Source organism: Neomonachus schauinslandi, chromosome X, assembly GCF_002201575.2.
Source record: "Neomonachus schauinslandi chromosome X, ASM220157v2, whole genome shotgun sequence".
NCBI classification, from domain to species: domain Eukaryota; kingdom Metazoa; phylum Chordata; class Mammalia; order Carnivora; family Phocidae; genus Neomonachus; species Neomonachus schauinslandi.
The window spans coordinates 18,770,260-18,783,760 of record NC_058419.1 but is presented as its reverse complement, the minus strand read 5'-3'; the positions used below and the strand labels follow the sequence as shown (position 1 = coordinate 18,783,760).

Here is a 13,501-nt window from a genome sequence, read left to right as displayed (position 1 = left end):
AAGGTGAGTGCACTTGGTGTCACAGCCGAAGCTTTTAGATGCCAAAATCCATATTCGTATTTAGGGTCTACAAGTTCCAAAGGGCCTCTTGACTTTCTCTCTCCACCATGCTGGCCCGATCGAATGTGTGAGCTCCTCAGAGTCACAGCAGCCCGTCAGAGGCCACAAAGGGAAGCAAAGCACATCGAGGGGAGATACTCGCAAGTATCCCCTCCCTTTCTGGCTGGTGGTAAGACTGAGGGGCGAGGTCACCTCAGGAACGGATACCCACGTTGGAGCCAAGATAACCCCCAAAGCTGCAGGCCTTTAAAGGAAAGAGTTGTTACCCGTAACACCAGTACTCCCATGTGAGCGACAGCCAGGTGGATCTGCATGCCTTCGCCGTCACTGGCGGGGTGAGGCCTGATGCCGTACATATCCAGCTTCCTTGCTATATCCAGTAGGAGAATGTCAGCTTCAGCTGGGCTCCTGCCACTGCAAAGGGAAATAATTTATGAGCCTAATAAATGCAGCAAGAAAGACACCTCCGCCCTAAGGGCTCCGTGAGGAGCTCAGTGTATTCTTGAGCCCGAAGCTTCTCTGACTTAAGGATTTGCTTTTAAGAGTCTGTCCCCAGCTTTCGTGTTCCCTGCTGGTGGAAGCTGGTGCTGGCTGAAGTACTCACACGTGCTTCTGATGAAAGTGCATGATCTTGCTCTCTAAACAGTCTTGGTTCGGTAAGTAGCGGGTTTGTGCCAGATGTTTCTTATCTGTTTCTTCATGAAAGTCTCCCAGTTCTGCTGCATGACAGAGAAATGACATTTTTCACATTAGCATTGAGGAGTTTAGGAATGGAGCACTCAGCAGACCCTCTGGCCTCCCCCAAACAGCCCTTTCTTTGCAGCCAATGTGGCCCTAGGGCCCCCCCCCCCCACGCCATGCCTTATATCAATTTATATTTTAGGATATGGGGGGGAACTGAGTCTTTTTCAGATCAGAAGCAGTGCATTGCTCTGAAGTCTCAGTATAGTAAATCACAGGCACAGTGTATGTCTTACAGGCTCCGGGATCACAGATGACTATTCTTTTCTTTTCTTTTCTTTTTTTATTTATTTGACAGGGAGAGACAGCCAGAGAGAGAACACAAGCAAGGTAAGTGGGAGAGAGAGAAGCAGGCCTCCCGCCGAGCAGGGAGCCCGATGCGGGGCTCGATCCCAGGACCCCGGGACCATGACCTGAGCCGAAGGCAGACGCTTAACGACTGAGCCACCCAGACACCCCCAGATGACTATTTCATTAATTCCTTCCTCCACACTCTGTTTCTGATCTTTTTCTTCTCACCAGTCCCTGTTATGGGTTGAACTGGGTGCCCCTCCCTCGCCCCCCCTGCCCGCCTCAAATTCATGTGGAAGTCCTAAACCCCAGACCTCAGAATGTGACTGTATTTAGAGATAGGGCCTATAAAGAAGGGATTAAGTTAAAACGAGTCGGTAGGGTGGGCCCTAATCCAATCTGACTAGTGTCCTTATAAGAAGAGGAAATTTGCCCCTGCAGAGAGACACCAGGAACACGGGTGCACAGAGCAAAGGGTAGGTGAGGATGCATCCAGAGGGCAACAATCTGCAAGCCAAGCAGAGAGGCCCCAGAAGATACCAAAGCTGCGACACTTCAGGCTTGGATTTCCAGCCTCCAGAACTGTGAGAAAATACATTTCGGCCCTTTAAGCCCTCTGGTCTCTGGTATTTTGTTATAGCAACCCTAGCAAACTCATACGGGCCCTTAATCTCACTCCACCCTGACTGTACATTATCAGAAAAGGAGACTATAAATGCCCAGTACCGCGCGAGCCAGCCACAGCCATTCATCACTCTGTACGAAACAAGTAAAATCCCAGCTATCAGGAATCCCCAGTAAATGAATCATTCTGGAAATCATTCTGGCTTTTCCAAATCACTGGCTGCTTATCCCTGATCATAATCTACTCTTTTCTAGATGTCTCTAGTTTACTGTTATAAACATCTGGCATAGCACAATACCTACAGAGGTGATTGGGGTATACAGGAATATCTGCCCCTATAGTTAATGGCTTCAAAATGTTTCGATTTTTGAACTATTGTGTCTTCTTTATAATTTTTATGCCTTTTCCCTCTCTGTCAGATTGATATGAATCACTTCCTGGTTACTGACTTCTCCCGAAAAGGTCTCCACACTTGGTTGTAATTATGACTTCTGAGAACCTAGATATCCAAAACTATTAACATTTTATGAATTGTAAGAGTAAATACATTCTCCGTGAAATCCTGTAACTAAAATACATGGACATGGGACACTGATTTTGAGTGCTGGAAACTTACTTCCTCTTTTCTCTTGATTTTTTATTACATTTTAGACAGATGACATGCTCACTGACATGCTCATGACAAATGAGGTATGTAGTGTATATTTTTTAAAAGTCACATTATTGAAAAAATAAAAGTCACATTATAATGAAAATCCTCATGTAACAAGCTTTTTTAAAAAGGCCAAATCAATGGCTTTTTAATTTATTTTTTGCCAAAATTGATAAACATACAAATCTCATTAAAACACAATCAGGCCCATATGATTTCACTGATTAATTCTATCAAATATTCAAAGAAGATATGAAGACCAATTCTTCACAAACTCTTCCAGAAAATAGAAGAAGAAATATTTACCAATTCATTCTATGAGGCCAGTATTACTCCGATACCCAAACCAGACAAAGTCATCACAAGGAAACTACAGATCAATGTACCTCATGAATACAGAGGCAAAAATCCTCAACAAAATACTAGTAAACTGAATCCAGAAACATAAAAAAAGGATTATACATCATGACCTAGTGGGATTTATCCCAGGATAGCAAGATCAGTTCAACTTGTGAAGATTAATTAATGTGATATACTATTCCAGTAGAATAAGTGACAACAAAATACATTCTCATTTCAAAATGATGCAGAAAAGCTTTGGAAAAAATCCAACACCATTTCATGATTAAAAAAAAAACAAAAACATTCAGGGATGCCTGGGTGGCTCAGTCGGTTAAGCGTCTGACTTTTGATTTCAGCTCAGGTCATGATTTCAGGGTCATGAGGTCGAACCCTGCATCCAGCTCCACACTGGGCGTGGAGCCTGTTTAAGATTCTTTCTCTCTGCCCCTCACCCACCCCCTGCTCTCTCTCTCTTTCAAAAAAAAAAAAAATACAATAATAAAAAAGTTTTAAAAATCCAAGAAACAAGGAATAGAAGGGAACTTCTTCAACCTGATAAAGTTTATCTATGAAAAACCTAAAGGTAACATCATATTCATACTAAATGGTGAGAAACTGAATGCTTTCTCCTATGACCAGAAACAAGACAAGGACGTCTGTTCTTGTCACTTCTATCCACCATTGTACTGGTGGCTCTAGCCAGTGCAATTAATCAACAAGAAAAAATATCAATAATTTGCACTGAGGGCGCCTGGGTGGCTCAGTTGGTTAAGCGACTGCCTTCGGCTCAGGTCATGATCCTGGAGTCCCTGGATCGAGTCCCGCATCGGGCTCCCTGCTCGGCGGGGAGTCTGCTTCTCCCTCTCCCACCCCCCCTGCTTGTGTTCCCTCTCTCGCTGTGTCTTTCCCTGTCAAATAAATAAATAAAATCTTTAAAAAAAAAAAAAAAGTTTAAAAAAAAATAATTTGCACTGAAAAGGAAGAGATAATACTGTCTTTACTTGTAGTCAACCTGGTCATGTGTGTGGAAAATCCAGGGAAATCCACAAAAAACCCCTAGAATATAGGAGTTCATCAAGGTAGCAAAATAGAAGATCAATATACAAAAAGTACTTGTATTTGCATACACTAGCAGTGAGCAATCCAAAAATGAAACTAAGAAAGTTCTATTTACAATAGCATCTAAAAAAATAAAATGCTCAGGAATAAATTTAACAAAAAGAAGTACAAGGCTTGTATACTGATGATTACAAAACATTGCTGAGAGAATTTTTTAACAGATCTATATAAATGGAGAGACATTTGAGGATCATGCATTATAAGACTCAATATTGTTAAGCTGGTAATTGTGCCAAAATTTATCTATAAATTCAATGCAATTCCCACCACTTTTTTAAAATATAAATTGATAGATGATCTTAAAACTTACGTGGAAACGCATAGGATGCAAAATAGCCAAAACAATTTAGAAAAAGAATGAAGTTGGAAGATATACACTTTCCTATTTCAAAACTTAATACAAAGCTACAATAAATAAGACAGTGTAATAATGACATAAGGACATATAGATCAATGGAACCTAGTTAAGAATCCAGAAATAAACCCTTACATTAATGGTCAATTGGTTTTTTTAAAAAGACGCCAAGACAATTCAATGGGGGAAATGATAGTCTTTTCAACAAATGGGGAAAATGGGCAACCACATAAAAAAAAAAAAAAAATGAAGTCGGATCCCTACTTCACAGCATACATTATACAAGCAGACAAAAAAAGAAATAACTCAAAATGTCATATATCTAAATCTAAGAGGCAAACCTGCAAAGGCTCTGGAAGAAAACAGGAGAAAATCTTTGTGCCCTTAGGTTAGGCAGAGTTCTTAGGTACACCAAAAGCACGATCCACTAAAACATATTGAGAAAGGGGAATTCTGCCAAAATTAAAAACTGCTCTACTCCAAAAGCCAGGATTAAGAAACAGAAAGTCAGGCCACCAAGCTGGAGGAAAATTTTTCAAATTACATATCTCATAAATGATTTTTAATCAGAATATATAAAAATCTGGCTGGCTCAGTTGGAAGAGCATGCGACTCTTGATCTCAGGGTCGTGAGTTTGAGCCCCACGTAGAGATCACTTTAAAAAATAAATAAATAAAATTTAAAAAGGGATATACAAAAATCTCTTAAAATTCAATAAGAAGACAACAATCCATTTTAAAATGGGCAAAAGATCTGAAAGGCATTTTGCCAACAAAAACATAGGGACTGTTAATAAACAGATGAGAAGGTGCTCCACATCATTACTCACTAGGAAAATGTGAATTATAATTGCAATAGGATATCTCTTCATATCCACTAGAATGGCCACAACCAAAAAAAAGTAGATAATACCAACTATTGGTGAAGATGTGGAGAAATTGGAAATGTGATACGTTTCTGGTTTTATCGTTACAATTTGGAAAACAGTTTGGCAGTTTCTTAACATTTTCAACATAAATTTACCTGAAGATGAGGCAATTACCCTCTTAGGAATCTACTCAAGAGATAATGAGAATGTGTCCAAACAAAGACTTGTACATGAATGTTCATAACATTATTCATATTAGCTAAGCTGGAAACAATCCAAATGTCCACAGTCAAGTACAGAGATGAACAATATGGGGCATGTCCATAAAATAGAATACTACTCAGCAAAAGAAAGGAAGAAACCGCTGCGATTCATGCTAGAACATGCATGAATTTCAAAAATCTTATGCTGAGTGAAACAAAGCCACATAGATGCAAAAGACCACATATTTTATCATTCTGACTGAAATGTCTAGAAAGGGCAAAATCTATAGAAACAAAAAGTAAATTAGTGGTTACTGGGGCTGAGTGTGGGAACAGAGAGTCACTGCAGATGGGCACGAGAGGTCTCTCGGTGTGATGGGAATGTTCTAAAACTGGATTGTGGTAATGGTTGTGCAACTTTGTAAATTTACTAAAAACTGCTGAGTTGTAGTCTTTAAAAGGGTGAATTTTATGATAAGTAAATTATACCTCAACAGAGCTGTTTTTGCTCCCTCGCTCTCTCTCTCTCTCCCAATAAAATAAAATCTTAAAAAAAAATTAGACACACACACACACGCACACACACATCACCCCTACTATTTATTAAGCACAAGACCCTGACCCTATGTTGACCCTAGGAAAACACAAGAATGCATAAGACTGCTGGTTTTTCACTCCATGCAAGACTATGACAATCTAGGAGGAGACCTACAAAACACAAATGAGTAAATATCAGCAGTCAAAGAAGGTAGCAAGTGTTCTGAGCATCTTCACTGTTACCACACTGGCCCAGAGTACCATCACCTCTTTCTACTGCAATGGCCTCTTCTCTGGTCTCCCCACTTCCACCATTCCCTCGGAAGGTTTTCACCCTGGCAGCCAACATGTTCCCATTAAAACCTAATTCAGATCATCTCATTCCTCTGCTTAACATTCATCAGTGGTTTCCCATCTCGTGTGGAGTTATGTTCTAGGTCTTTAATAGGCTTCTAAGGCCCTCCACGGTGACTCTCCCCCACCCCCCAGCTCCAGCCAGCCACAAAGCCTGCTTAAATGTTTCTTGAACACTCCTGGCACACTCCCACCTCAGGCCCTTTGCACAGGATGTTCTCTCTGCCTGGAACAACCTTCCAGCCGATTTCTGCAAGGCTTGCCCCTCTCACCTCCTCCAAGTCTTTGTTCACCTGTCACGTTCACAGTGAAGCCTACCCTGACTACTTTATTGAAAAATTCAGTCCCCACCCCCAGGATTCCCCATCTTCCTTCCATATGTGATTTTCTCTGATGCACTTACCACCTTCTAACATACATGATATATTTCCTTATTTCAGTTATTGTCTTGATTGTCCTCCACTGCCAAAATATGAGCTCCATGAGAGCAAGGCTTTGTGTCTGTTCACTTCACTGCCGTGTTCCCCGTGCCTATAACAGTACCTGCCATGTGGTAGGTGCTCAATAAGTTTTTGTTGAATGAATGACAAAGAAGTTACTAAAAGCGTTCATAAAAAGGATGTGTAAGAGAGACTTAGGCAGATGAGGTCAGCATGTGGAGATTCTTGAGTGCCTAGGACATAAATATCGGACGAATGAATAAATGAGCAAATGAATGAGCCACCTGCTGATGTTCTGCACACTGCCTTAGCATCCAGTGACATGCACTGTGAGGAGTGGGACTCACCGAAACTTTAGATTTTTCCCTATGGAAAGAACTTGTATTGATAAATTATCCTCTAGAAAAACTGAAGCCCTCTGTGCTATACCTCAAATGGCCACTAGGGAATGCCCAAATCCATAATGCGCAGCTATTAAGAATGAAACTGGGCTCCCCAACAGCCAGGAGGCTGTTGGGGAGCCCAAGTCATTAACAGGCTGGTAATGAAAAAGGATAAGTCTCCCAACATTGTTTTGTCTATCTGCCTTACCCCGTGCCCCCCACCGGCCAAGCATTCAAAGCCCATCAGTATGACGCGTAGTTTTCTGCCACCTCTCCTAAACAGACCCTGTGCTTGAGCTGTACCTGAGCTGCGTCTCTGCCCATCACTACCTATCCGATTCCTACGTGCCCCTTTAAGGTCCAGCACAAAAGCTACCCCCTCCAGAAGCCTTTCCTGATTACTATTGCTCTCACTGTCCACTGCATTCCTGATATCCTGGGGCTGTTGTCACCTGTCCCAGGCAGGCATCCCTTGGTAAACACTGATTTAGATACTGTCTCTATCTATCCAAGCACTTCATTCTGGTGTTCCCAGTGAAATCAGAAGTCTACCAGCTCTGGCCTGTCAGGAAGGTCAGGGACAGAGGTCAACACCGAACTTGTGAAACAAGCCAAAAAATGACGTTAGGATCCCGCAAAAGTGGTTAAGAACAGCCTAATCTTGGAAGGCCTCTCTAGGAGAGAGAGAGAGAGTCCACCGGCCATAGGAGACGAAATACTATCTCCAGCTGCCTCGACCCCGGCCTTAGGGGTGCAGGAGAAGCCTGGCCTGCCCAGCTTCACCCCCTCCCAAGCAGGCCCCCACCGTTCCCCGGGTCTCCTTGTCCCTGCCTTCGTTATTCAGCCCTAGTCCAACTACTTGGCTGCCAGCAAATGGGGAACTCTAATAGACGCCTGGGGCCTTTTTCCCTTTTAGCCTCTTTCACCTGCTGTCCTCTGTGCTTTGTTCTCCAGACTCATGATAAAGAGCAACGCAAAAATCCCATCAAACATGACAATGTGCTGCAGAAAGCACGTACCAGAAATGCATCCTGGGGCAAGTAGAGAGAGAGTGGAGCTTGCCTGGCAAAATCCATGCTGGGACACATTAGTCCAACCCAGCTCCAGGACAGCAAGCCCCAGGCACGGGGGGGGGGGGGGGGGAGGTGGGAGAGGTTACACCATGATAGCAAGAAAATCGGCATTTACTTTTAATCTACATAACCACTCTGTGAGAAGGTACTCTCGTCACTATTGTAAAGACTAGGAACCTGAGGCACAGACAAGTGAGGGGACTTCACCCAAGCCTACAACAGCTAGAACATAGCAGGGACTGGAGTTGGAATCCAAAGCTAAGTGATTCTAATGTCCAGCCTCTTTCTACTGGCCCATGCGGATTCCGTACATCTTTTGCAGCCTTTCTCTCCTGCGTAGGTCCTAACACAGGATGGGCACAGGAGGGCGGGGGGGGGGGGGGGGGGGGGCGGTGCTCCGCTCCTTTGCTCGGTTCTCTATCTGCCTGACAGGTCCCGAAGCGACGTTTGCTACTTACATTGTAGGATGTGAGATGCCATCAACGCTGTGCAGTTCTCACTGCATGGAAGCCTTCCTAGAGCCAAATCCTTCTTTATTTGAAGAGTAAAAAGATACCTGAAAAGAAGTTGGGGGAAAATCTCTTGAGAAAGAAACAGGAACGAGAGAGAATCGTTTCCTTTCTCCCAGATCCAAGATGTTGCAAGAAAGAAACGGCACCCCAGACAGTGAGATGCCTTTTTGGGATGGTCACTAATGCATGGGCTTTGCTTCAGCCCCAAACCAGCCCCAGACCACAGCTCGGCTGCTCCAGCATTTTGGCAGGCCCCACAGCCATTAGGAATCACCCCGGCTAAATCCTCCCGCCAGCTTGAGGGAGTTGGCCAATCACCCTCTCGTGGCTTCTGCCACTTAGCAAAGCCACATACATACCCAGCCCGAGAGGAAGGGAGATTCAGCAAGACCAAGCCCGCTCGGGCCGCTGTTTACCAAATGCTATCAAGCACTCCCTATCAAAACAACTTAGGTTGGTGGGGCAGGAACAATCACCCGCATTTTACAATTATAGAAAGGCAGAGGTTAGGTGATTTTGGCAAGGTCATTTTGCCCGAAGATAGTGAAACTGTGGCCAGATGTCAGGTCACGCACTGAACTGAGGCCTCCTCCTATCCAAAAGATTGTGTGGCAGGAATCAGGGACGTGATACCACGCTTCACCCGGACCACCTTCTCCATATCACCAGAGCCCGGCCCAGCACTTGGCACAGAGCAGGCAGGAAATTCCTACGTTCTGAATGGAATGAAGCCACGCTGCCCTTTTGCCCACGGAAGGCTCGTCAGGGACCCAGAAAGTGCAGGTAGGTACGAGAGCTTTGCCAAAGCGATTGCATTTGCCCCACACTTTTAAGCCCTTATCAGGAGAGAATCAACTTTTGAAAAGATGTGTAAAAAGAAGATTCTATCATTGACTGCTTTCTTCCGTGGTCTAAAATTGGTTCCAATATTTTATTTTATACACTCAAACATTCATGGAGTATCTACCGTGGGCATTTCCCAATATAAGATGTGCCTTTCTAAATAACGTTTTATCTGGACTTTTTTATTTAAATCAATTAAGCCTTGAAGGCAATGTGGTAAATCAAAATTAATTGCAGGTGATGGATAAAAATCTAGATTAGAAAAAGCAAGTAAAATTAGGAGGTGATTATTCAATTTATAAATGCGCTCTTCATTATAAACCTTCGAATTATGAGCTCCCCTAATGGGCTAGAAATGACTCAGAAAATTTATATTTGCATACCACTCTCAGAAACTCATGGATTGGCCCCAAACAAGGCAACCTTGTGAAGTCAACTATGGTTAAGTATCTTCAACTGAGGAAAAAATAAAGGAAGTCCAACCTTTGCCATTGCCTGCTTTCAAATATAGATGTAAATGAGAATAATAGGCCTCGAGTGCTAAAGGGAAAGAGAATCTCATTTTGCTCCTAGCAAGCAAGAAAGGAAACTTCTTGTCATTTGACACGTTCCTTGCTATTAAGAGGGCAGCTGCCTGCTACAAATACCAAATCCTCGCTCTGAACAGCTGATGAATCATTTATCATCGCATTGATTTTCTCATTCTCTTTTTTTTGGCGGCGGGGGGAGAGAGTTTATCTCCATTAAAATTGGTCATAATGTGAGACTCAACTGAAATGGGTTAGCAAGTGCAAACCGATACAGATACCAAGATATCAGGTTATCTGGGAAAGTGGCCTACAACTCACAAATGTGGAGAGAGGGGGCGAGCCAGTGACAGACTTGTGAAAAGTGACGTCTGCAGAGACCCTTCAGCAAACAAGGCCCCCTGTACAAAAGGAGCAAAGAAGAACTGGACTTGTTGAGGTGGGGAAGGCCCGGCCAAGTCACTCTAGCTCCCGGGACCGTTTCCTCCTCTGTGAACCAGGAGGGCTGGGCTCGAAGATCGCCTATATCCCTTGTCGGGTAAGATTCTAGAGTCTAGCCAGCATTTTTGGAGAAGTAGGTTTACGTTTTGATTTTGAAGGGCATTGTATATAAGCATAAATATGCTCTTTTTTAAAATGTTTTATACTGGTGACTTTTTAACTTTTTCATTTTTACGAGTGTAAAATATTTTACCTATCTAAAATTATGAATAATGTATAATTATAAATAGTTGTTAAAATTATATAAAATTATGAATAATTTATCATTACTAAAGACTTATAATAAAATCATCAATGATTTATATTATACATGATAAATAATTTATTTAAATCAGTTTTTAAACTTTATTTTTTTACTTTTTAAATTTTTTGTAAGTATACGTCATCATCCCTCTCTACCTATGGGATGCGCGCACACACACATACACGTGCGCACGCCCGGTTTTCAATATCCACAGAAATTAGCTGGTATCACATTTGTGCCATCAAGCAGCCCTCTGGTTGGAACACAGATGCAATGAAGGCAAGCGCTCTTAGTGTTGTAGCAATTAATGGCAGAACCCCCAAGCGGGCACCCAGGCTGGCTGCCCTGCTAGATGCCACCCTTCCTTCTCCCTGAGGTCCCCACCCTTTGGAAGAATAACACTTTGGGGACCAGCCAGGCCCATCTTCTCTCCAGCTCCTCACCATCTCCTGGAGAGTGACTGAGAGCCACGCTTTCTAAAGAAGGCTAGAAGCCCATTCTCTGATAAATGGAGAGTAATGATTCTTAAGTAACACCATGCAGCAGACACACAGGGAAGTTACTCTACCTTGTAAGCTCTTCTCGAAGATGTCCCGGGTCCACTGGGAAAAATTTCACCATAAATTTGAAAACAACCTCCTTAGGATCTTAAAACACAATATCTCCATAAGTTTTATTTAAATGTACATCACAACAGTTACAGGTCTTTACACGCACATACACACACACACACACACACACACACACACACTTCCCCTGTCCTCTTCCCCCCTCTCCCATCCACTCCCTCCCTCAGACTTGTCTTTTAAATTTCAATTTTTCACATTTCTAAGATGGTGCTATCTCTGGATTGTGTCTTTATGTGGAAAGCAATAGGGAAAGTTGTCCTGCCCCCCTTTCTACCCTCTCTCCCTCTGAGTTTCTTTTTGTAAAGCTGCGCCTCTTTCTGGGCCCTACTGGGTCCTCTAAGAAGTGTCCCGTTTAAAAAATATATACCACTTGCCACTTGGGATTCTGCATTCCTGGCTGAGAGAAGAGCCCAGCTTTAGAAGCAGGTGATTATCATCTGGCATCAAGCATCTCATAAGGGGAACTAGAAGTGGATGGACTGCTGCTTCTTTGTTGCTTAAAATCTGCTTTAAGGAAACACATCTACTTGCCTTCACTCCTACTCGCATTTGAAAAGAAGAAAAGAAACTCTTTGCATCAAAAGCAAACGCACCCGTGCACCATTCGCAGCATGCGTTCAGCAAATATTTGTCAAGTGCCTATTCTAGGCCAAGCATTGTCCTAGGAAGGGCAAGCCCTCATAGCCCGGTAGAAGAGGCAGCCCCGCAGACGGCTGCGAGCACTGAGTACCGATCACTGAGTACCGGCCAAGCCCGAGAGGGAGGACAGAGGGCTCCAGTTAGATCGGAACTGTAGATAAACAAAGAGAACGCAAGGACATCCTTACACAGAGAAAATCTTTCTTTCTTAATTTGAAATTCCGGTTTAGGTGGACATCTTTTCTTTTCCCGGAGAGCCCTACGCCTGAAGGGAGTTTGCCACCGTCAGGAGAGGTCGGAATACGAAGGGGTCAGTGGCAGCGGGCCGGCTAGACAGGCAGGTGCGCTTCGCCGAGCGGGCTAATGAGTTCGGACTCCATTCTAAGGGCAATAAGGAGCCGCGGAAGCACGTGACGCTGGAGCGTGAGGTGGTCACCTTTGTATTTTCAGTAGTTCCCCTCGGAAGTAAGGTAGAGGACGGATTGGGGGAATCCGCTAAGAAGCCGTGGGAATAATGTGACAGACGATTAAAATGCCGTGGGAGGGGGCCCCTGGGTGGCTCAGTTGGTTAGGCGTCTGCCTTCGGCTCAGGTCGTGATCCCGGGGTCCTGGGATTGAGCCCCGCATCGGGCTCCCTGCTCAGCGGGGAGCCTGCTTCTCCCTCTCCCTCTGCTGCTCCCCCCTGCTTGTGCTCTCTCTGTCTGTCTCAAATAAATAAATGAAGTCTTTAAAAACATAATACTAATAATAATAAATAAAATGCGGTGGGAGCAGACAGAACCAACACGGAGAGGGCAGGTAGAGCAAAGAGACACGACAGCATTTCTCAAAGTGTTGACTGAACTCCCCCTGCATTCAGAAACACCTGTGGAATTTAACATGCAGGTTGCCTGCCCCCAAACCCGGGAATGAGGCCTGGGAATCTGCATTTGAACAAGTGATCCTAATACACACTGCAGTTTCAGAACCGCCACACTAGGTGGTGAAATACGGGGTGGGGGTGGGGGAGATTTCGTACATAGCAGGCACCCGAATGTGAACTGAAACAAATGGACAAAGTCTGTCGCATGATAAAACTAAAACATCTTCAGGCAGAAGGTGAATGGCATTGAAGATTGACATTATAAGTAACAAGGTCAGGCTGCCTAAGATGGGCCAGTGGGGCACTTAGATTATTTTAAGGAGCTCAGTGGGTTAAGTGTCTGTCTTTGGCTCAGGTCCTGTTCTAGGGGTCCTGGAATCGAGCCCCTAGTCGGGCTCCCTGCTCAGTGGGAAGTCGGCTTGTCCCTTCTGCTTTGCTCCCCTCTCCTTCTCATTCTCTCTCTCTCTCAGATAAATAAATAAAATCTTTTTAAAAAGGATTGTTTTGAATTAAAAGCAATCAAAACCCAGTCAATTCAGGAAATGCTCTTCACCTCCCCCTCAACTGGCTAAACTTAGGTTGGAAAGGAGAGCCTGTACCAGGAAGAGAGCTATCACCTTAGATAACTACATTCTAATATGAACTAGGTATGGTAGACAGGGAGGGACCTCCCAAGGCCTGTTTGATCAAAGTCCTCTAT

The 13,501-nt window shown here is 43.8% G+C and overlaps 1 protein-coding gene across 1 annotated transcript in view; it reads right to left on the bottom strand.

The window, feature by feature from the left end:
- The window catches only part of FRMD7 (FERM domain containing 7), a 44,820-nt gene that overhangs the window by 6,934 nt on the left and 24,385 nt on the right, over nt 1–13,501 (bottom strand). Inside the window, exons 4-7 of the mRNA XM_021684400.1 lie at nt 11,240–11,318; nt 8,503–8,600; nt 665–779; nt 327–474 (exon numbers count right to left, since the gene is read on the bottom strand). Of these exons, the coding sequence (XP_021540075.1) occupies nt 327–474; nt 665–779; nt 8,503–8,600; nt 11,240–11,318 (440 nt within the window). The remainder of the gene's footprint in view (nt 1–326; nt 475–664; nt 780–8,502; nt 8,601–11,239; nt 11,319–13,501) is intronic.